Consider the following 24,370-nt stretch of genomic DNA (forward strand, 5'->3'; position numbering starts at 1 on the left):
CCTAAGGGGCGGGTTCTTCGGCCGGGAAACCCCGTAGGCCCGCGAGGCTCTTCCTTTCCGATCCGCCATCTGTGGTGAGTGTGTGCTCCGTGGTCCGGCTCCGGCCGGTGGCCTTAGGCGTCCGCTCTCACCGGGGTCGTCGGCTCTAATCTGTCTCTTTTCGAATGCAGGTGGCAGCGCCGCCAGGATGCAGATTTTCGTGAAGACCCTTACGGGGAAAACCATCACGCTCGAGGTATGGGCCAGGCGGCGTGAGAGCCGCGGCCTGGCGGAGAGCTCAGTCCCGCCCGAGGCTTGAGCGCGTCTCTGAGTTCGAAGCTTGGCCGTGAGCCGAGGATGGGTTGCTTACAGGCGCCAGAGTTGGGTTTTCGGTGCCGAAAGTTGGCGGCGACTGCCCCGTTCCAAGTCGCAGCGCAGGCTTGAGCGCGTGGCTGGCCCCAGCGGCCGGCGCTCGTCCCGGCCTGGGAACGGGGTTGGTTTGTAGCACTCCCGGGAGGCTGTGCACTGCGTCGCCCGCCTTGAATAGGTGCCGGCTTTGTGTAACGTGGACATTGGCTGAGATCGATGTTCTAGTTTCTTAGCTTTTAACTGTGTTTTAAAACTTGTAGGTTGAACCCTCGGACACTATAGAAAATGTCAAGGCCAAGATCCAGGATAAGGAAGGCAAGTGATGTTTTGTCTCTAGAGAAATCCATGGTTATGTGACCTAGGCATATTTGCTCTTAGGGTAGAAAATGGATTAGCTTTGGAAACCGCATGATAATTTTTTTTCTACGTGTGAATTTTAACAATATTTTCTCCAGTTTACTGTCTCACGGAGGCTGTTAGCATGTATTAAATGTTCAAGCACGTTCAGACATGAAAAGAGTTGAGTAGTTAAGTCAGTGGCCACTGTTCGCAGTTGTTTGATAGAGGGGTATCTGTAGCTTGGTATGCGCCTAGTTCGATTAAGCCCGGTATTTATTCTTGCAATTAGGAATTCCTCCTGATCAGCAGAGGCTGATCTTCGCTGGCAAGCAGCTGGAAGATGGCCGTACTTTGTCTGACTACAATATCCAAAAGGTTTGTTTGGGGGGGAACTTGCAGAAATAGGGAAGATGAGATTAGATTCCATGCGAGTCCACTAACATTGAGAAGCACTGCAGCTGGTTACTGTTGAAATGTGATGATGGTTGATCTTTTTGATTTGTGGGGAGAGGTCTGCTGTTGTCCAGGAGGGTCGTAATGCACTCCTGAGATGCTCCCACCCCCAAGTGCAGTGTGGGTGGGGTGGTTGCTGCTGGTAGGCACAATCACACCTAGCAGTTGACAGACTGGAGTCAGGATTGTTGATGCTCCAGGGCTTGATGCCTCCTTGATCCTTCACAACAGGAGTCCACCCTTCATTTGGTGTTGAGACTTCGTGGTGGTGCTAAGAAAAGGAAGAAGAAGTCTTACACCACCCCCAAGAAAAACAAGCATAAGAGGAAGAAGGTGAAGCTGGCTGTACTGAAGTACTATAAGGTGAGCTGCTGAAGTGGGGATCAGCAAAATCTGCAGTCGATCTGGAACACGTTCAGAGCAGTTGACTTACAGAAGTTCTGACTTGAACACTAGAATTTCCTAGTGTTTTTACTTGTGAATATGTTTGCATGTGAGTGAAGAAGGCAGGGATGTCAGATCCCCTAGAGTTGGGGTTGTAGGTGTGAGCTGTCAGATGTGGGTGCTGGGAACTGAATGCAGGTTCTCAGCAAGGACAGTTTATGCCCTCAACCACTAAACCATCACTCCAACCCCTAAAAGGCACTAGAAATTATTGGTGTTGTAAGGTCCAGCGGTTAATAACTTGAGTCACTTAAATCAGACTTCAGGGTGTGTTTTGTGGAATTGTCTTAGAGTAAGTTTTTGTTTTTTCAGGTGGATGAAAATGGCAAAATTAGCCGTCTTCGTCGGGAGTGTCCTTCTGATGAATGTGGTGCTGGGGTTTTCATGGCCAGCCACTTTGACAGACATTATTGTGGCAAGTGCTGTCTGACTTACTGCTTCAACAAGCCGGAAGACAAGTAGTTGTGTATGAATAAATAAAAAGACAGGAATTGATGTTTAGTGTTGAGTTTTGTTGTATGTTTAAAGACTGTTTCTTGGGCTATGTGACTAGTCCTTTTCGTTCCTGTCTTAGGTGCCAGCTGCCTGGCTTGCATTGACTTGAGCCAGAATTTTTTAAGGGATTGGGGGATGTCCTTTGCCTTAGAGAATGATTAGTCTGTGTTGATGGAACTAGACAGGCCACCTCCCGATCCCTTTGACCTTGCTTTAAGATATGAATCTCACCCCACAGATAAATTGATCACTTGAACTAGAGAGATGGCTCAGAGTTAAGAGCACCGGCTGCTCTTCATAGCATCCCGAGTCACAAGATAGGTAATATCCAGAGTTTAAGGAAGTATACTCCCTGTTGATGTATGCGGGAGGGGTCAATTTGGGGAGGGGGGATGTTCATTGGTTTGGTTTTTTTTTTTTTTTTTTGAGACAGGGTCTCTGTAGCCTTGCCAGCCTTGATTCAGGTCTGCCTCTGGCTGGGATTAAGGTATGTGTTGCCTTGCCTGGCTCATTGTGAATTCTTAACTCTGATAAGGCAAAGATATTTGCTATAAGAAAAAGCTAGGCGTGGTGGTGCATGTTTAAAATTTCACAACTTGGGAGGCTGAGGCAGGAGATTGCTTAACTAGCCTGTGTTAAGTATCAAGACCCCGTCTTTAAATAAAGGACACGAAACAATACATTTATCATTTTTATTGTACTTTTAAAATCCTGGGTCCCAAGAAGTCTTAGCTGGCACTTCATTTTCCTCATAACAAACAATTTCATCTCCCACTTTGAATTCTACTTTTTCTTCATCTAAAGTAAGACCACAGTCCATCCCGGTTTTGATGACTGAAACGTCATCTTTATGGTGTTTCAATGAGGTTAATGAGCCTTAAAAAAAGAAAAGGCCACTGTTAGTAAGAGATACCTACTAAGGGGTACATGGTTTGGTGTAACTTGGTTTTTTACTTTAATGTGGGTTCTGGGTATTAAACTCCAGTTGTCAGGCTTATGTGGCAAGTGCCTTACCTGGGGATCTATTTGACTGTGCCCTTCCACACAATATAGACCTTAGGTAAGAGTAAATACCAAGGAAGTTAAAAAAGTACTTAAAAGTTGACCTGATCAGAAATCTCCCATTTTAAAAGTAGTCTAAAACTGTACTCTTGAGGTTGTATCAAAAAATGCACAAAAGATGGCAGGCAAATCTGAAGACCAGCCAGGGGGTGGTGCCCTGATGTGTAATGTTGGGGACCTTGGGACCAGAGGACAGTACAGGGGCTGAACAGAACAGGTGATTTTTTTAACAGAACCAAGACTAATCTCGGGAGTGTTGTCAGAGCTGAGGAAATGGCACAAGCTAAGGCTAAGCAAGAGAAAAAATGCATACGTTTTGGATGTTACCCAGTTAGGACTTGGTGATTATGATTTAGAAATAGGTTTTAATATTGCTTACCCTTCCAAATAACTTGTCCATTTCGGATTAATTTAAACTTCTTCTGTTTTTCTAACTGACCCTTTTGAACTCTGCAGCCAGCCACAGGAACTTTTCTCTTCCCTTCTGTTACAGCAAACGTAGCTAGTATGCAAGCCTCCCCTTTAGGAAGAACACAATGGAGGAAAGTGTCATGTGTAAGTTCCCGGCTAGCCAGCACTACATATTCGTACCCTGTCTTAGCCGAAATTGGTCTGGGAAATAGTATTTCTTTGATACCACTAACTTAATTTTCATAACCAATAATTAGAATTAACAGGTGGAGAACCCCAGGGGCTGCAGAAATGACAGTTAAGTGACCCTCATTTAATGTCAGGTGTCCACCCACATGGCTCATGAGCTTCTGTAACTCTAGTCCCAGGGATCTAGCATCCTGTTCTGGCTTCACAGGCACTGGCCAGACCTGTAGAGACTGCACCCATACATAGCTGGGTGGTGGTGGCGCACACCTAGCGCTCAAGACAGGTGGATCTCTCTGAGTTCTAAGGCAGCCTGGTCTACAAGAGCTAGTTCTAGAACTGTTAGGGCTGTTACACAGAAAAACCCTGTCTCCAACAAACAAAACCCCACCCATACACATAAAAATCCTTGAGTATTTCTCTGCTCCATAAAAATCTACTGTTCCTGGGCAGTGGTGGTGCACATCTCTAATCCCAGCACTTGGGAGGCAGAGGCAGGCACAGGCAAATCTCTTGAGTCTGAGGCCAAGTTTGGTCTACAGAGAGTTCCAGAATGGCCACATATATAGAGAAACCCAGTCTGAAAGAACAACACTGGCTTTCCTTCAATACATTTTCTTTTTTGGTTTATTCGAGATGGTTTTACTGTGTAGTCCTGGAACTCACTCTGTAGACCAGGCTAGCCTCAAGCTCACAGAGATCCACCTGCCTCTGCTTCCTGAGCCATTGCCTGGCTCAATCTATTTTCTAATGCAGACTGTTGCTATCTTTAAATCATTTCAGTTTTTTTTCCCCATATACTGAACACTAATTGTAACTCAAGTTCTAACATCAAAGTGACCAGTTTTGAATGTTTCCTGACTGATGGTGTCAGTAATATTTGGTGTGTCCACTTCTGGAAACCCTCAGTTGGCTTTTCCAAATTACTCTTGGTATAAAAACAACATTTTTGTATATGGTTCATATTTAGCCTATAGTAAATCTATATAGACCCAAACTACAAAACCAGATCTTATAAGGGAACAAACGTGGTAAATGAAGTTGCTGTTGTTCACATTTTAAAAATGGTAAGGTCGGCCGGGCGGTGGTGGTGCACGCCTTTAATCCCAGCACTTGAGAGGCAGAGGCAGGCGGATCTCTGTGAGTTCGAGACCAGCCTGGTCTACAAGAGCTAGTTCCAGGACAGGCTCCAAAACCACAGAGAAACCCTGTCTCAAAAAACAAAAACAAAACAAAAAAAAAAAACAGATAAAAATGGTAAGGTCAAAAGGATAGATGAAAGAATTATTCCAGATTAAATAGGATTACAAGAGACGTGACAACTGCGTGTAATTTATGAGCCTGATGGGCCTGATCTAGGTGAGAAATCTGCTTTAAAAAGTACATTGTGGGGCCAAGGCACATGACTTGATCCCAGGGCTTGGGAGCTGAAGGATCAGAAGTTCAAGGCTATACTTTGGTATACAGCTGGGTACAGCCTAGGTTACATAATACCCTGTCTCAAAACTAGATAAAATTTGATCATAGACTGGATTAGACTATTAGAGTTAATACTTAACAATTTTAAATAAATTTGGCCATCAATCCGTCCAAGAATATGCTAGAATACTTGAAAATACATACGTACTATTTAATATGCTTTCAATGTGTATTCACCTGTCAGTCTCAGAGCAAAACCAAAAGCTCCTCTATGACCCTGTATTACCATTATTGTTCATGTGTAGACTTGAGGCAAGTTCTCAGTCCCTTTGGTTTTATATCCTCTGGGCTTGAATGAACTCTGTCACCATACAAGTCACATACAAGTTACTGAATTCTCACCTCATGGTATCATTTTTTCTACAACATAAGCCTTGTATGGAACAGCAAATCTATTTCCCTAAGCTTTGCTTTTAGGTCCTATTTGCAGCAGCTGAGGTAAACATTGGAAAGCTGCAGCCAGCACTCACCTATCGGGTATTCCTCCAGCCTGTGAGGCAACCTGCTGCTTAGTTCCTCCTGCAGATCTTCAATAAGATGGTAGATGATTCTGTGAAGTTTAATCTTAACTCCTTTCTGTGCAGCTGACTGCTGGATAGCTTTGCCTGCATCCACGTTGAAGCCATAAATAACACCTAGCAAGCAGGGACAAGATGAGCACACTAGCACAAGCATCAGGACAATCACTTATCTTTGAGGCAGGAAGTCAAATCTAAACTGTTTTACTTCTTTGTAATTACATAGCTATTGTGTGACTATTCTCATGAAAACTAGCAAAATTTTAATTTTTTTTTTTTTTTTTGGTTTTTTTCGAGACAGGGTTTCTCTGTGGTTTTGGAGCCTGTCCTGGAACTAGCTCTTGTAGACCAGGCTGGTCTCGAACTCACGGAGATCCGCCTGCCTCTGCCTCCCGAGTGCTAAGATTAAAGGCGTGCGCCACCACCGCCCGGCTTAAAATTTTTATTATTGGATTTTATAAATTGCACCATGTTTAAAAGGAAGTTTTATGACTTAAAACAATGTTTTAATTTATTTATTGTGACTATTTTGATTGCGTGTATAATGTGTAAGCATGCATGATGGTGAGAGGGGAGTCGGCTTTCCTGGAACTGGCATTACAGGGTCACAAGATGAAGTAAAGCACTGGATAGATGGCTAACAGACAATGAACACTCAGAGGGTAGTGAGAGATACCTGGAGTGCGTGTGCTGCTGGGGACCAGGCTAATAAAAAAAAACAAATCAAGGTTGCATTGGCCACGACAGATGTGATTACTGATGCACTAGGAGGAGAATGCTAGCCAATGATCAGCCAATCACAAGACACAAGTGAGAAGGTACAGAAGATGATGGGTTCACACAGATTAATATATAGCCCATAGAATCTTTACCATCAAATGTCTCAGCAAAGTTGACATCATTTTCACTAATGTCACCCAATCCAAAATGTACCAATTCTAGTTCACATTCATGCGAAGCATCATACGTATCAAGAAGGTTCAAGATGGTCTCCACAGACCCATCAACATCACCTACAGATACAGCAAGAGTTTAAAATGTGTTAGTTGTAAGAGGCAGGTATGTAAAATGAAAATCTATTTTAAAGCCAAGACAGGAATGGTGTTAATAACTAAAACCACTTTTATTTAAGTTTAGAATTATAAGAACTTACAATATACAAATACAAAGAAATTTAAAGAAACATTTTATAATGAAATCAATACAAGATATGCTTGTTCAGAAAAAAAAAATTTTGAACATCAAACCACTGAAAAAAAAATCAAAGTAGAAACCTACTTTGATTTAAGGGTTTGTTGGGGGCAGTGCACATTTGTAACCTAGGCATTCAGAAAACCCAGGTTAGCTTGGGCTATAAAACAAGACTGCCACCCCCGCCCCAATAGATAAAGGAGAGGGGTTCTAAATTATGAGAACAAAAATAATTTAAATGGTGAGTAGAAAAGTAAAAACCTTCAAAAACTTACCTTTAATAATTAAAGGAAGTACATTTGAGTCCCTTTCTGCCTTTTCCTTGGGTTTTAAGGGTCTCTGTTCTTTTCTTTCAAGGTACTTCATATACGACCTCTTCTTCCAGTGCAGACTGCCATACTTTGCACGGGCTTTCCGGTGCTCTTCTTGGTGTTCCTTTCGCATTTCTTCCATTATTTTCAGGTCATCTTTGCCTTTTTCCTCTTTCTGCTCAGTCTTCCTCCATTCAACAACTTCTCGGGCCCTTGGCTTTACAGAGAAAACTGTTATGATTTTACTGAAACAGACACCAGTGTCTGCTGGGTTAAAAGCTTGTGTTTTCCCTATTAGGAGCTCAACTCATAAGTTTCAAAAAAATAAAACTTTAGGAAATTTGTATTAAAACAGTTTTAAAACTATCTAAAAAACACAATACTACAGTTAAATTCTAAAATGGTACCCTGGTGTCTTTACAGCCCCTTACAAACTATAATTAATATTAGCACTCTTATTTAATATTAAACATTATAGACTGCTACATAAAGCCATCATTAGTAGCTAACATTCAAGAATTAGGATTGCATACCTCAGATTCTACTTCAAGGATTTCATCTCCTGCAGAAGGGAGGTCTTTCCAGCCTATGATTCCCACTGGCATGCTGGGATAGGCCTCATTAAGTGTTTGACCATTCTCATCAAACATTAGTCGAACTTTCGCCCAACTCTTCCCAGCAACTAGAATTGAGCCCTTTCTCAGAGTTCCTCTTTGAATTATAGCTGTTGTAACAGGACTAAAATGAATATAAAAAGTAAATATTCTTAATGCTATAATCAGGATGTAATTGTACTTTTTAAAACATTTTTCTTTATGTGCATTGGTGTTTTGCCATGGGTGTTGGATCCCCTGAAACTGAGATTACAGACAGTTGTGAGCTGCCATGTGGGTGCTGGGAATTGAACTCGGGTCCCGTGGAAGAGCAGTCAGTGCTCTCAACCACTGAGTCATCTCTCCAGCCATCATTGTACTTTCTTAAGTAGAGCAAAAAGTAGTTTTATGGAGCATGTGCACATATGCGTGTGCACACACATGTATGAATATGAACATATAGGATTAATTCCCTTCTCAATTCCTCAAGAAGCTTTGGATACTATAAAGACTTTTACTTGGCCAAGGATTTATCAGGGTATACTTGCCTAAACGTGCAAAATCCCAGACTTTTGTTTTTCAGTGTGGTTGTGTTGGGTGTATTTATGAGTCTCAATGTTTCACTTGCATGCATGTATGTGTGTCTGTATATGTATGAATGTATGCATGTATGTGTGCACCTCATGTTTGTCTGGTGCTCTTGGAAGCAGGCATCAGATCCCTGGAATTACTGCTATGAGGCACCATAAAGGGGCAGGGAACTGAATCTGGTCCTTTGCAAAACCAGCAAGTGCTCTTAACCGCAGAGCCAATTCTCTAGACCCTCGTCTCTTAATCTAGTCTGGCCCTGACTCTTCCAGCCTCAGTCTTCAAAATGCTGGGATTAGAGACATATGCAACCATACTGGGCCAGGCCTCAGGCTTGTCCTCCTCATGACAAAAGCCAAAAACAAAGCAAAGTATTCTTTACAACAGCCAAGGAGTAAAGAAAAAGGAGTAGAAGCAGCCCCACATCTTCAGCAGACGGATGGACAGCTTGTTAAAGGACATAGGAGGGAACCTAAACCCTGCTAACTGAATCGAGGCAGCGTGAATGGGCAAGTGCTGTGTGACTGCCCCAACAGAGCATCCAGGCAGGGAAAGAGCCATGCGCAGATTGTTCTGACTCAATCCTACCCCCCTTTCTACCCCATCCCACACATGGCTATGAGACTGCTCATAGCTGCTAACAGTGTACGAAACAATGAGAAAATCTCCTGTGCTTCCAGGCAGAACATTCAAGAAGAACATGACATTACAAAGACCTTCCTACACATCAGACTTCTGGGTCAAGTCAAAGAACTAGAAATTAAAATGTAACAACTGGCATTGCACTCTCATTCACTGCTAGTCTACTGCAAATACAAATATCTGAGCGGTGGGGGCGTGCAAACCAAGTTAACTACTCTAGTCATCTAAGTGTGATGACAACTTCACTTTTGTGTTCTCGGTACTAGTGCAATAGAACACATTGAAAATACATTCTTTGAAACCATGGCTCAGAAACTAAAGCTATGCACTATATATATTGTCACACAACCTCTCAAACAAAATTATTAGTGTCGTTTAGTAATCACTACCCTCTTCCTTTGTCGGTGAAAGACTCTATCACCGTCCCTTCCACTGCACCCGTGAAATCTGCTTTCAGTTCCAGCATCTCCGCGAGAGCAATCGTTGCTTCTGCCAAAGCCATCAGATTGTCTCCCTGTAACAAAGAGTTAGTACACGTCAGCATAAGAAGGATGAGGAATCCTGACAGCTACAGTTTTCTTTTTAAGAATTAAAATCATGGCCGGGTGGTGGTGGCGCACGCCTTTAATCCCAGCACTCGGGAGGCAGAGGCAGGCGGATCTCTGTGAGTTCGAGGCCAGCCTGGTCTACAAGAGCTAGTTCCAGGACAGGCTCCAAAACCACAGAGAAACCCTGTCTCGGAAAAGCAAAAAAAAAAAAAAAAAAAAAAAAAAAACCTGACTCAAGGACTAATATTTAACTAATATTTGGTTTCTCAAGACAGGGTTTTTCTGTGTAGCCCTGGCTGTCCTGAAACTCCTGCTACAGACCAGGTTGGCCTTGAACTCAGAGACTCTTCCTCTGCCTCCTGAGTACTGGGATTGAAGGTGTGCGCCACTACTACCAGGTAAGGCATCTCATCGTCAAACCCATGTCCTCTTTCTGGTAAAGAACTGAATCTGGAGCCTTGTCAAGATACAGATTACTACTGAAGTATATCCACTGCCCCTTTTTATTTCATTTTGAGAGAGTCTTTCAAAATTGCTCAGGCTGGCCTCAAACTTGCCTTAGCCTTCTGGGTCATGCCTGGCCAACTCTAAATATTTTAACCTTACCACAGGGAGCTTGGCATCTTACTTTGGAACACTGTAATGTAGGTCATATTTTATAAACAGAAGAGGAGCTAGACACAGTTTTACTATTGAAAGAAGCATAATTCCTAAGCATCTTAGAGGGACCAAATTTTGGGAAAATGGGAAAATAGGTGAAGTAAAAACTAATTAGAAAAAAATAACGGCATCCAGAACTGTCCCTTCAATGAATGAGGACGGTCATTATGAGGAACCTGTGAAATATGAAAAGAATTAAAGAATGGGCAAAGGAAATCATTACTCAGTAGCAGCCTGAAGAGAACGGGTAGTTGTTGACCTAGAGGAGAGTTACAAGTTCTAGATCATAACTAGAGAATAAATATAGTTATGGTTTCCATCCAGAGAGAAAATAATTGGTAATTTAAAATAAAACGGAGCTCAACATAAATGGTATTAGTAAAAACCAGAAGCATCCCATGGGCAACAACAAGACCAGCCTGTACAGTACTTTGCTTCTTGCTGTGGGAACACATGTAATGAGCGATTCAAGTTGGGCCGATTCTGCCTGTGTGAGCGTGAGAAAGCTGTGACGGCAGGAGCACAATGAACAGACGATGGCTGTGGTGCTCGGCTTGCATCCCCACAAGCGTTAGCTGCATCTAGACACATCACCGGCTACTAGCAACTGATGGCTGCGGGGCAGGGCACCGGTTTCCCTCAGGGGTGTGGCAGTGGATGGGCTGCCCTTGCACCGGTGGAAGGTCCTACACCATCACATGCTGGCAGTACTAAGTGGACTCATGTATTTAAAAAAGGTCTTGATGGGCACTGGTGATGGACACCTTTAATCCCAGCACTCGGGAGGCAGAGACAGGCAGAGCTCTGTGAGTTCAAGGCCAGCCTGGTCTACAAGAGCTAGTTCCAGGACAGGCTTCAAGACAGGCTTCAAAGCTGGAAGAAAAAAAAAAACCCATCTTGAAGGTGGCAGGGAAAAGTGGTGGTGGGGAATAGGAGGAGGCAGAGAAAATACATTATATATATAAGCCAGGTGGTAATGGCTTATATAGGCAGAGGCAGAGGCAGGCAGATATCTGAGTTTGAGGCCAGCCTGGTTTACTATAGAATGAGTTATAGGATGGCCAGGGTTACATAAAGAAACCCTGTCTCAAAAAACAACAAAAACCCAAAATGAAGGAAATTCTCAAACAATAAAGTTTCTTGAGAAGGGATCTCACTGTGTAGCCAGCCCTGTTACGTAGACCAAGCTGGCCTCAAACTCAAAGACGCACCCATCTCTAACTCCCAAGTGCTGGGGTTAAAGGCATGCACTCCCACATCCTGGCAAAAACAATAAATATTTTTAGTTTTCTTGAGACAGGGTCTCAGTATGTAGACCTAATTGGCCGGAAACTCACTATGCAGACTAGCATGGCTTCACACTCACAGATCCACCTGTCTCTGCTGGGGATAAAAGTGTGTGCCATTATGCCCAGTTCAACAATAAATTTATTAAAAAGAAAGAAAAGAAAAACGACAATCCCCCATAGATAATCCCAGAGTCTTATCTCTTCGGCAATTCTAGATACTGTCAAATTTACAAATTTAAAAAAATTAGCTAATAATATTAGTAATTTTTATGTATTTAAATCCCTCTTAAGTACCCAAAGACCTATTCTATTGCTTTCTATTTAGACAAGGCATGAAACATAAGTACTTTTTGTTATCAACTAGTCACCAGTTCTGCTTAAAACACAGGCTTAGGACAGGTGTGGTGACGCACACCAACAATCCCAGCACTTGGGAGGCAGAGGCAGGGGAACTGCTATGAGTTCCAGGCCAGCCTACTTAGTGAGTTCTAGGTCAGTCAGAAGAGAGACCCTATCTCAAAAGAAAAAGGAGTGTTCTTTGGGTAAGCACTGCTGTTAGGACACCCAGCGCTCACAGCTGCGCACCGTCCTGAGACAGCTGCACCCACCCGAAGTGGGGACACATGGGCACTGCTGTAGTAAGAACACTGAGCGCTCACAGCTGCGCCCCGTCTTGAGACGGCCGCACCCACCCGAAGTGCAGACACATGGGCACTGCTGTTAGGACACCCAGCGCTCACAGCTGCGCACTGTCCTGAGACGGCCGCACTCACCCTAAGTGCGGACACATGCACGGCTTGAACATCGCCACCGTAATCTTCACACACCACATCATAAGCCAGGAGCTCTTTCTTCACTTTTTCGGGATCAGCAGCTGTTTTGTCGCATTTATTTATCGCAAGGATAATAGGAACTGGAAGAGCAAGAGTTAGGGAAAGTGCAGATGAAAACTCCTTTAATTCTCGGCATTCATTGGGAGAAATGCCGACATGCTCTGGCTTTCTCTTCACTCGACGGATGCAGATATTTAAAAGACCTATTTTAGACTCACATTATCCTACTCTGTCGTCTGGACAGAAAGAAAAAGAAAGGCTAGAGAGAAGAGTCAGGGGTTCAGAACACTGGCTCAGGTCACAGTGGTGACACACTCCCTTAATCCTAGCACTCAGTTCGAGACCAGCCTGGTCTACAAGAGCTAGTTCCAGGACAGGCTCCAAAACCACAGAGAAACCCTGTCTCGAAAAACCAAAAAAAAAAAAAAAAATCCTAGCACTCAGGAGGCAGAGGCAGGTGTATCTCTGTGAGTTCGAGGCCAGTCTTGTCTATAGAGTGAGTTCCTTTTTTTTTTTTTTTTTTTTTTTTTTGGTTTTTCGAGACAGGGTTTCTCTTGTGGTTTTGGAGCCTGTCCTGGAACTAGCTCTTGTAGACCAGGCTGGTCTCGAACTCACAGAGATCCGCCTGTCTCTGCCTCCCGAGTGCTGGGATTAAAGGCGTGCGCCACCACCGCCCGGCTATAATCTTTGTAGTATGCCTCTAAAAAGAAAAAACAAATGGCAATGTCCTACATTTTGAGTTCAGCAGGGCACCTCCCATACCTTGTGCTTCTTTGGCATGCTGAATAGACTCTATAGTTTGCTTCATCACTCCGTCATCTGCAGCTACGACCAACACCACAATGTCAGTCACCTGAGCGCCTCTGGCTCTCATTGCTGAAAAGGCAGCATGTCCGGGAGTGTCAAGAAAGGTTATCTTTTCTCCAGAAGGCAGAGAGACTATGGAAACAGAAATGCGAGGACACCAGTTACTCAATTTACTTTTCAACATGAAGGAATACGTGTGTGTGTGTGTGTGTGTGTGTATATATATATATATATATATCTCACACATACCATACACACATACACACACATACATACATACACATGTATATATGGAGCTAGGGTCCTTGTATGTTGCCTTGGCCAGCCTGGAGCTTGCTATGTAGATCAGGCTGGTCTTGAACTCATAGAAATCTGCCTAGCAAGTACTGGTATTGAAGATAGTGTGCTAACATACCTAGTTCACTAGTTTTTTAAATTTGATTCCGTCCACTAATTTTAACCAGAAGAACACAGATGGAAATTTCATAATGAAAACAAAATACAGTGAAGCCATGAGATCTTCCTTTTCATGTTATAATTCCAAGCCAAAAGTCTTTGTATTTCGAGGATATAGCTGCTTTGATAAATGTATTGATTGATTACCATTCTGGAGAGAGAACCCACCAGTAACTAGTTGTATAGTGATCACTTTTTTATTTACATATTTCTTTTTATTCTTTAGATTTTCATAGATGAATAATGCATAGTGATCACTTCTACATCAGCAAACTGCAGCTATACAAATATCTTGAGCCACAAAAAAGCAATTTAGTAGACAGTTGATAGCTTCCAGTTTGAGTGTAATAGTAACAGGTGTAAACCCTAGCTATGTGCTCTGGACATGTTACTGAGCCCCTGAGGGGCTTACAGGTCATAAAGGGAATACTAATACCTGCCTCATGATGTTGTGTGGTGAAAAAGACAAAGCACAGAAGATGCTTAGCAGAGTAAGTGCAATGGTCAGCGCTCAGTAAACGTAGCTACCATCTAAGTGTCATTAAGAACACCATCCGCTACATCTTATATTATATACACACAATTAAAGAGGCGAGGCGTATTAAACCCAAAAGAGCAAAATAGCTTTGCTTGCACAGCAAGTCCGAGATAACTGTTCACTGCCCGCTCAGTACTTGCTCATCCCAGTGGCTTGACGCAGCCTCTTTACTTTGAATCTGTATACTTCACAGCACGGCATTTGACTAAAGATAACAAGTAAGTGGGGTTCCCAAGCACATTGCAATGTTATTTGTGTCCATACCAAGAAAGGCACCAATATGCTGAGTGATGCCTCCAACTTCCATTGCTGCCACTTGAGTTTTTCGAAGTTTGTCAAGTAACGTCGTTTTCCCATGATCAACATGACCCATTATAGTAACAACTGGGGACCTTGGTGTTAATAAAGCTGGGTCTGCCTGGGGCCTACAATTAACAGCAAAGAGTTTCATTTCTTAAATGTCAGAAATAATTGTGAGTTGGTTCATAGCTATCACTACAAGCTACCATTAACAACAGAATACAACATCCAGGTTTGATTAGCCATGACGATTTATCCCGTTCACACAGAACAACTCATTTCAGAACAGCCAATGACTCACGTTTGTTATAGGGTTGGCTTCTTCCGATTAGTGGGTGGAGCTGAATCAAGATTTAAAATTCAGACTAATACATGTACTCAGCAAGCTATGAAAAAATCACACTCAATTTCATAAAAAACTGAATATAGTTTCTGATGCTTTGAATAAATATTAACTCTATAGTCACAGACCATTTTAACCACAAAAGAAACTTCAAAGTAAATTTTCGCTAAGACGCCGAGTAGAAGCGCGGTGAAGTATTAGTTAACATGCAGGTAAGTTTTACCTTCTTACAGCATCTTTGTTTTCTCTTACTTTCTCCTGTTTTAATTTGCTCCATTTCAGCTTCATTCCTGCCTTCTTTATAACTTCTTTGATCCAGACTTCATCTAAATGTGAGTTTGCTTCTAATGAATCTATGTCAATGGCAGTGTTCAATAAAGCTTCATATATATAATCTGGTTGGGATAAAACACAATCTCTTATAATCATGAATTAAAAGGTTTAAAAAGTGAGTTCTGGGGACTGGAGAGAGACAGCTCAGCAGGTAAGAGAACTGGCTACTCTTACAGAAGACCTGAGTTATTTACCTGTAACTTCAGTTCCAGGGGTCCCATGCCCTCTTTTGGCCTCTGTAGGCACCAGGCACATACATGTGCTATAAAGACACACGTGCAGGCAAAACACCCGTGTACATTCAAAAATAAAGTAAAATAATAAAAAAAAATCATTCAAAAACACAGTGCTTCAGTCTGTGATGTTTCTCTGTGTATAAAAAGAAAGGTATCTGTGAGGATGATAAGAAGTTTTGTGTCTCCAGACTCCCAACATAGTGTAGGAGACACAAAACCACTTATTTTCATCACACATAGCTTTATTTATTTATTTATTTATTTGGGACAAGGTTTCCCTGTAGCTTTGGAGCCTGTCCTGGAACTAGTTCTTGTGGATCAGGCTGGCTTCCAACTCACAGAGATCCACCTGCCTCTGCCTCCCAAGTGCTAGGATTAAAGGCGTGCGCCACCACCGCCTGGCATAATTTTGTATTGATTTGTTTGTTTGCTTGGTTTTTCAAAAAGACAGGGTTTCTCTGTAGCTTTGGAGCCTGTCCTGGAACTAGTTCTTGTAGATCAGGCTGGTCTCGAACTTACAGAGATCCGCCTGCCTCCACCTCCCGAGTACTGGGATTAAAGGCATGTGCTGCACCGCCCGGCATAGCTTTATTTCTATACACAGAGAAACATCACAGGCTGAAGCAGTGTATTTTTGAATAATCTTTTTATCATTTAACTTTTTTTTTAACGTGCATGGGTGTTTTGCCTGCATGTGTGTCTGTTTAGCACATGTATGTGCTTGGTGCCTACAGTATTAGAAGGTATCCCTAAGTAAGCAGAATATATGTGGTGAATGTGTCTATAGTTCTGGTACTTAGGAGACTTAGTGAGGAGTTAGAGGCTAGCCTGAGCTACACAGTAAGACCTTTCTCAAGAACAAAGAAACAAACAAAAACAGAGAGAGAGAGAGAGAGAGAGAGAGAGAGAGAGAGAGAGAGAGAGCAAGAGAGAAATGAAGATTCATTTTAGTGGCGTGTTAGTAAATAGGGAAGCTGTTAATAAAAGGCTGGGCAGTGGTACACGTCTTTAATCCCAGCACTTGGGAGGCAGAGGTAGGCAGATCTCCGTGAGTTTGAGGCCAGCCTGGTCAACAGAGTTCTAGGACAGTCCCCAAAGCTACAGAGAAACCCTGTCTCAGAAAGAAAGAGAGAGAGAGAGAGAGAGAGAGAGAGAGAGAGAGAGAGAGAGAGAGAGAAAGAAAGAAAGACCAATAAAGGAAATTTATAGGACTCTCCAGCTCCCATCACAGAATTCCTTCAATCACAGTTGATCTCACGTAGCCAACATTTGCCACGGCTGCAGATGGCAAGAGATGGGTACTACGACACCATGAGGCTGTGTTTCCACTAGACAGATAGGATAGATAGGTATTAATAACCCAAAGGCAATGAAAATAGTAAGTATTGAACTCAGGCTGCATACACACTTCGACATGTATACATGATAAATAAATACGTTAACTTTTTAAAGTTTTCATAAATTTTAACTACCTTTGTTTATGACTTATTTATTTAGAGACCAGATAACATGTAGGTTAGGTGGGTGTTGAATCCCTGATCCTCCTGGCTCAACTTCCTGACTGCTGGGGCAGCATGCGAGTGCCATTTGAAAATGGGAGTCCTAGCATGTTTAGGACCCTGAGTTCAATCTTTAACACTAGAAAAGAGGAAGGAGGGAAAGAGGGAGGGAGGGAACCGGGGAGGGAGGGAGGAAGAAAAAGACGGAAAGAAGGAGGGAAGTATAAAAGTATCATTTAAAAATGTGTAAATTTTTTAAGAAGAAAAGCTAGAGTTATTCCCACAAATATATCTCTTCTGGTCTTAATTTGTCAAACTACTGAGAAAAAGGAATCAGAACGTTACAGTAAAACAAAGGGAAATTAGGAACAGGAGAGACGGTTCGGTGGCTAAGAGCACTGGTTCCTCTTCCAGAGGACCTGGGTTTGATTCCCAGCATGCACATGGCCTCCTACAACAACTGTCTATAGCTCCATTTCTAGGGGATCCTATGTCCACTCTGGCCTCCTTCAGCACAAAGACATGCAGGCAGGCAGGCAGGCAGGTATGTCTTTGTTGTTGTTGTTGTTGTTGTTTTGTTTTGTTTTTTTGAGACAGGGTTTCTCTGTAGCTTTTGGAGCCTGTCCTGTAACTAGCTCCTGTAGACCAGGCTGGCCTTGAACTCAGAGATCCACCTGCCTCTGCCTCCCAAGTGCTGGGATTAAAGGTGTGCACCACCATCGCCCGGCCACTTGGAGCTCTTTATGTAGACCAGGCTGGCTTTGAATTCACAGCCTCCCAATTGCTTGGATCAAAGGTGTGTACCTCCATATGTGGGGCCATAGCCAATTCTCTTAACCTCTCCATCCATACAGCCATACATCTCTCCAGCCATACAGAAAACCTTTCTCATAGTCACTGATAAAAAGCTAAAAGAGCGACACTTGGGATGGAGTCAAGAAATGATTAGGGTTTGTAACCTAAAATGAAAAGAATTGGTATAACTTAACATTTGAAACACTAATCCAGCTCACCCAGGATGCCTTAACTTCACTGCAAGTAAAACCCAAAGTTTAGCCCGGCAGTGGTGGCGCAAATGCCTTTACGCCTTTAATCCCAGCACTGGGATTAAAAGTGGCAGAGGTGGGTGGGTCTCAGTGAGTTCAAGGCCAGCCTGGTCTCCTGGTCCGTGAGGTCCAGGAAAGTCAGAACTGTTAAAGAGAGAAATCTTGTCTCAGAAAAAACAAAACAAAAGCAAAACCCCGATGCTTTCACGCCCCAGGATGTTTCCTTGTGAAGTTTTCGGGCTCACCTACGTCTTTTGCCATGGCTTTGGCCAGTTCCTCCACAGTCATTCCGACCCATACTTCCACGTCCCTTTTAGACTTCACTGGAGACAGCTGAGATCTTGATGGCTTTTTTTCCTATTAAAAAGACAGAACACATAAGCGAGAAGGAAAAAAAAATACATTCCTCCCCTCCCCGCAGAGACAGAGTTTCTCTGTGTAGCCCTGGCTGTCCTGGCCTGGAACTCAGAGATCTGCCTGCCTCTGCTTCCTAAGTGCTGGAATTAAGGGTGTGCACCATCATGCCTGGCTGAAGGAAGAAAAATTTAAGTGACAATTTAGATTTATTTTGTAATATGTACCACAATTACAGTTATTCCCATCAGCAAAATTCTTGTAAAAACTTAAATTGCTCAACAGTAAGAGCAGAACCACCTGTTCTCACAAAGATCTGCATAGAATATGGCCTCATACAACATTCTATAGATGATAAAATGCTCAAAAATATACATAGTTCTAAACTTCGGATCAGGTAATGGAGATGATGGATATCTGCAACAACCTTCTTTGTCACAAAAAGCCTGTGCTGTTGCAAGGCGACACCAGCGAGCATGTCCGCCTGCCAGGGCCGGGCGCACAGCTGCTCGGCCCACACTGGAGAAGCCGGTGAGAAGCCGGGCTTCCACCGCGAGAGCAGTCCTTCCTGACTCAAGCTGCGCAGTTGCCTACAGACAATGTGGAGTCGCAGCAAGTGTTCCAACTTCAGTAGCTTCCGGTTCATGCTTCTCCTAGGGGGAAAAACAATTTTAAAACAAAATTTTGGTTAATAGTTAAATCAAATTAGCAAATAGGAATTGAAGATTTACTATATGCAGATCACGTCACAAATGAAACTGGGTTTCTGCCCTCAAAGGACTCATGGTCTAGTGAGAGATGAGATTCTATGCCAAGTCCTCTCCTGACAACAGCTATTACTAACTGCTCTTGTTACCATTGCAGTGCGATTGACAAACACTTCACAGGGGCCAGCGGTACAGCCCGCTTTCTCACATGCTTAACGCTGCTCAGTATGGCACAGGCAGGGGATCCTAGCACTCAGGTGGAAGCAGAGCTCAAGGTCCGCCTTAGCTACAGTTTGTGGCCTACTCTGGCTACATATGACACTGTCTAAAAGCAAATAACTATAAATTTTTTATTTTTCAGGGGCTTGGAGAATCATAAAATACTTGTTTAGCATATACAAGAACCTGAGTTTGATCACACATATAGACACACACACACACACTCTCAGTTAAATACTTCAACGTTCATTTTAAAGCCTTTTCTCTCTACTTATATTTTTTCTTATATAAGTGAAGTTACATTATTTTTTTTCGATTTATTCCTGTTTTGCCTTTGTGTATGTCTGTGTACCAGGTGGGTGCAATGTCCCCTAAAGCCAGAGAGGCATCATATCCCGGAACTGGAGTTCCAGACAATTGTTAGCCACCATGTGGGTCTCCCGGAAGAGCAGCCAGTGCTCTGAACTGCTGAGTTGTCTCTCCATCGCACTATGTTAGCTTTTAAAATCTTCAGTAAAGGGGCTGGAGAGATGGCTCAGTGGTTAAGAGCATTGTCTGCTCTTCCAAAGGTCCTGAGTTCAATTCCCAGCAACCACATGGTGGCTCACAACCATCTGTAATGAGGTCTGGTGCCCTCTTCTGACCTGCAGGCATATAGACAGAATATTGTATACATAATAAATAAATAAATATTTAAAAAAATCTTCAGTAAAGAATATACTGTTGTTTTATAACATCAGTACTATTCTTTTTAAAAAGATCTATCTATCTATTATGTATACAGTTTTCTGCTTGAATATCTATCTATTTATTTATTATGTACACAGTTTTCTGCTTGAATGTATGCCTGCAGGCCAGAAGAGGGCACCAGATCTCATTACAGATGGTGGTGAGCCACCATGTGGGTGCTGGGAATTGAACTCAGGTCCTCTGGAAGAGCAGCCAGTGCTCTTAACCTCTGAGCCATCACTCCGGTCCCAAGCATTATTCTTTAATGTTACAAAAAGAATAAAAACTATAGAGTAAGCCGGGCGATGGTGGCGCACGCCTTTAATCCCAGCACTCGGGAGGCAGAGGTAGGCGGATCTCTGTGAGTTCGAGACCAGCCTGGTCTACAGAGCTAGTTCCAGGACAGGCTCCAAAGCCACAGAGAAACCCTATCTCGAAAAACAAAAAAAAAAAAAAAACAAAAAAAACAAAAAAAACTATAGAGTATTGCCGGGCGGTGGTGGCGCACGCCTTTAATCCCAGCACTCGGGAGGCAGAGGCAGGTGGATCTCTGTGAGTTCGAGACCAGCCTGGTCTACAAGAGCTAGTTCCAGGACAGGCTCCAAAGCCACAGAGAAACCCTGTCTCGAAAAAAATCAAAAACAAAAAAACAAAAAAACCTATAGAGTATTGCATTGAATTTACCTTAATCGTATAGAGCAGCAGTTTTCAACCTGTGGGTTGCAACCCTTTTGTGGGGGGGGTCACATATCAGATATGCTGGAAATGTACATAATGATTCATAACAGTAGCAAAATTACATTTATGAAGCAGTAATGAAATAATTTTATGCTTGGGGGTCATCACACCATGAGGAACTGTAGAACCACTGCTGTAGAGCTATCTGGAACAAAATTCTCAATTTTGATGTTGTCTGAAAATTCTTTTAACTGTTTCTCTCATCATATAATATGGTATTTCTACAATAAACATAGTTTATATTGATAGAGGATTTATGAATATCAATATTTTATAATATTTAGAAATAGCAACAGCATAAGATATGATCAAAGAAATGGAAGTGAGTTTGCTACATAATAAGACATTAAACTATGATCTTAATGGAACATTTCAATTCATCGTCCTCACATGTATTCTGTGGCTCTGGAAGGGTAAATACACTGACTTGTTTGAGACAGACCTCACTGTATTGTTAGGCTGGTTTGGAACTCATAATCCCCGGCTTCCACTTCTACAAGCTGTGATGTCCACCATGCCTTCCCATGAATGCTTTTGGGTTTTTCTCTTTTTTCTTCCCTTCCCTTCCCTCCCTCCCCTTCCCTTCCCTTCCTTCTTTTCTTTTTGTTTTCAGATAAGAGTTTCTCTGTGTAGTCTTGGCAGTCCTGGAACTTGCTCTGTAGACCAGATGGGCCTCAAACTCAAGAGATTCACTTGACTCTGTCTCCTGAGTGCTGGGGTTAAAGGTGTGCATCACCACCACTCTGATGTGGGATGCCCCTCCGTGTGCTGTGCTGGGAATACCATTGGTTAATAAAGAAGCTGCTTTGGGCCGGGCGGTGGTGGTGCACGCCTTTAATCCCAGCACTCGGGAGGCAGAGGCAGGTGGATCTCTGGGAGTTCTAGGCCAGCCTGGTCTACAAGAGCTAGTTCCGGGACAGGCACCAAAGCTACAGAGAAATCCTGTCTCGAAAAAAAAAAAAAACAAAAAGAAGAAGAAGAAGAAGAAGAAGAAGAAGAAGCAGCAGCTGCTGCTGCTTTGGGCCTGTTGAAGCACAGAATAGGGTAAGGCAGAAATTCCAAGCAGATAGAGGAGAGAGTAGGTGGAGTCAAAGAGAAGCCATGTAGCCGCAGGAGACAGACGCTGGACACTGGACAGAAACTTACAGGTAGGCCACAACCACAGAGCAATACACAGATTAAGAGAAATGGGTTAATTAGGATATAAGAGCTAGCCAATAAAAAGTGTGAGCTAATAGGCCATGCAGTGTTTTAATTAATACAGTTTCTGTGTGCTTATTTTGGGTCTGGGCGGCTGGGAAATGAATAAGCAGCCTCCATCTACATCACTTGGCTGTTTGTTTTTAAAAGAAAGAAATGATAGCCAAGTGTGGTGAAGGTGACTGTAACCCTGCCAGTTGGGAAGCAGAGGCATGGAGATCAGAAATGCAAAGCCAACTTTCAAATTCATTCAATGCAGAGTGAATTTGGGGCCAACCCAGGCTTCAGGAGATCTTGTTTCAAAAAGTAATAAAACGAACAAAAAAATAAACCCCACTGTTGGTGCGATGGCTCAGCAGGCAAAAACAATCTTCAAGCTTGACAACATGGGTTGTCCAGAATCCATTTTAACATGGAAAGGTTCAACTCCCCCAAATTGTCCTCTAACCTCTACATGTGGTCCATGACATGCACATGACATACCTGCATATATACACACAACATACATCACAAATGCACAGAAAAAAAAAACAGATAAAAGGAAAGAAATAAGAGTCAAAAAGGACACAGTAAAGTCGTGAAGAAAGTACCTGGAGAGGTAACCAAAGAACCTTGGGTGGATACCTGCTCTGACACAAATCAGCATTATCATGGCAGAGCAAGTCACTCTTGTCCTGTGGACATCATTTTCCTCATCTCTGTAAAAAGAAAGTAAAAGTGTTCAACTATCTGTCCTGTCTACAACGAGGCCACAAAGAGAACATGAGATGATTTACTTGTTTCTCACTGATAACTGACATGCTTTGAAGATTCACCACCATTAGTCAAAAACATCCACAAGTTACTCTCTTGCTCGTTTGGACATAGTTCTGAGGCTTTGTGTTCAATATAGTTAGCATCTTACCTTCTCACCCAAGTAAGGATCAAAAGTAATTCTGGCTTCATTCCAAATAAATGAAGAAAGACTTAGAAATTCGAGCCAGGCCTGGCAACAACAGCCAAAGGCTGAAGCAGGAGGATGACAAGTTCAAAGCCAGTCTCCATCCTTGGCTACATAGGGAGCTCAAGGGCAACCTAGATATATCAGACAAACCACCACTCAGAAGAAAAAGAGAAAGAAAAGAGAACAAAGAGGAGGGAGATGGAGTGTGGGGGCAGGGAGGAGAGAGAGGAAAGAGAGTGCACGGACCTGAGGTTCAATCTGCGGTGTTGAGGGGAGAAAAGAGGCCAAAGCGATGGCTTTGGCAGAGCACTGCTGCTTTTGAGACAATTTAGCTCAATCCCAAACATCTGCTTTGGAAGGCTCACAAGTCCACTACTCTAGCTTCAGGGGAATCTCACTTTCTTCTTGCTTCTATGGGTAGGCAGGCATAACACACACACACACACACACACACACACACACACACACACACACACACACTTTTTTTAAAAATCCAATAACCAAGCATTTACATGTCTATCATATACCTCAAAAAGCAAGTAGGCGTATGCTTCTGATCTAAGAAGTGAAAGGACGTGCTCAGAGAGTAGAGGATTCCTTAAATCTTTTTTTTTCTTTTGGTTTTTCTTGAGACGGGGTCTCACTATGTAGTTCAGGCTGTCCTGGGTCTCACTATGTAGTTCGGGCTGTCCTGGAACTCACTATGTAGGCAAGGCTGGCCTCGAACTCAAGAAATCTGCCTGTCTCTGCTTCTAGAATGCTACCACTTAAAGCATCAAAGGCGCGTGCCCCTACGCCCGCTTTTAAATGAGTTGTGAAACCAGATTGACAAAAGGGCACGGATGAATGGAATGGTAAAGACCACAGGGCAAATCAACACAGAAAAATGTAATTGAGGAATCAGACACATCAGGAAAAATAACCCAAATCTCAACCCTGGAAGGAACCTTGGTTGTTAAATATTCCAAAGCCTCTCATTTACAGAGGACACTGGAATTCAGAGGGGTCATTCCCTACTGCCATAAGGTTAGTGGCCACCCGCACTGGAACTCAGGTCAATGCGAGGAGAGGGTGGGTATGCTGCAAATGCCGAGCTGCATTAACAGAAACGTCTGAATGGATCAGCTACAGGTTTTAGAAAGGAAAAAGTAGTTGTGAAAACCAAACCCCGCCGCCGCCACGCGAGCCACCGGGGAGGGTGCACCGGGGCGTTCGTGGTCACTCATCAAGCCGCGACAAGTGACACTGGCACTCGAGACCACCCTCGCTCAGAGACTCCACCCTCGCTCAGAGACTCCACTCACTCAGCTCCCGGGCGAGACCTCTTCCGGACCCAGAATTGTGGGTCGGTCAGTCCGTCCCTTCTGCAAGGTCCCCGGTGAGCTTCCGGTCCCGCCGGAAGCGCCTTTCCCAAGGCATTGGGGGCTGTTTGTGGCTGGCGGAGGCGCTCGGCGTGTCTCATCCCTCCCCGGGGAGGACGTGTCCTACACACACACACGGGAAGGACGTGTCCTACACACACATACACACAC

General features: G+C 43.3%; 2 protein-coding genes across 4 annotated transcripts; one reads left to right on the forward strand and one right to left on the reverse strand.

Moving 5' to 3' along the window:
• The first annotated feature begins 59 nt into the window (after positions 1-59).
• Positions 60-2,085, forward strand: Rps27a (ribosomal protein S27a). Its single transcript, XM_075942529.1, has 5 exons — positions 60-235; positions 609-663; positions 977-1,062; positions 1,372-1,503; positions 1,897-2,085. Exons 1-5 carry the CDS (start codon positions 188-190, stop codon positions 2,044-2,046), a joined length of 471 nt encoding a protein of 156 aa, XP_075798644.1. The 5' UTR covers positions 60-187; the 3' UTR covers positions 2,047-2,085.
• Positions 2,086-2,763: 678 nt separating this feature from the next.
• Mtif2 (mitochondrial translational initiation factor 2) lies at positions 2,764-24,370 on the reverse strand. 3 transcript variants are annotated; one of them, XM_075942523.1, is made up of 15 exons: positions 24,143-24,370; positions 22,486-22,593; positions 18,730-18,955; positions 18,194-18,305; positions 15,058-15,229; positions 14,456-14,616; positions 13,153-13,329; positions 12,331-12,470; positions 9,450-9,574; positions 7,771-7,975; positions 7,202-7,454; positions 6,608-6,748; positions 5,688-5,852; positions 3,521-3,661; positions 2,764-2,955 (listed from the first exon to the last, which is right to left on the reverse strand). In XM_075942523.1, exons 1-15 carry the CDS (start codon positions 24,298-24,300, stop codon positions 2,783-2,785), a joined length of 2,457 nt encoding a protein of 818 aa, XP_075798638.1. In that variant the 5' UTR covers positions 24,301-24,370; the 3' UTR covers positions 2,764-2,782. The 3 variants fall into 3 exon arrangements, with proteins under 3 accessions (XP_075798638.1, XP_075798640.1, XP_075798639.1); XM_075942525.1 differs by having other exon boundaries at positions 23,366-24,172; XM_075942524.1 differs by lacking the exon at positions 22,486-22,593 and having other exon boundaries at positions 24,143-24,313.

Source organism: Microtus pennsylvanicus, chromosome 12 (genome assembly GCF_037038515.1).
Source record: "Microtus pennsylvanicus isolate mMicPen1 chromosome 12, mMicPen1.hap1, whole genome shotgun sequence".
In the NCBI taxonomy this organism is placed as follows: domain Eukaryota; kingdom Metazoa; phylum Chordata; class Mammalia; order Rodentia; family Cricetidae; genus Microtus; species Microtus pennsylvanicus.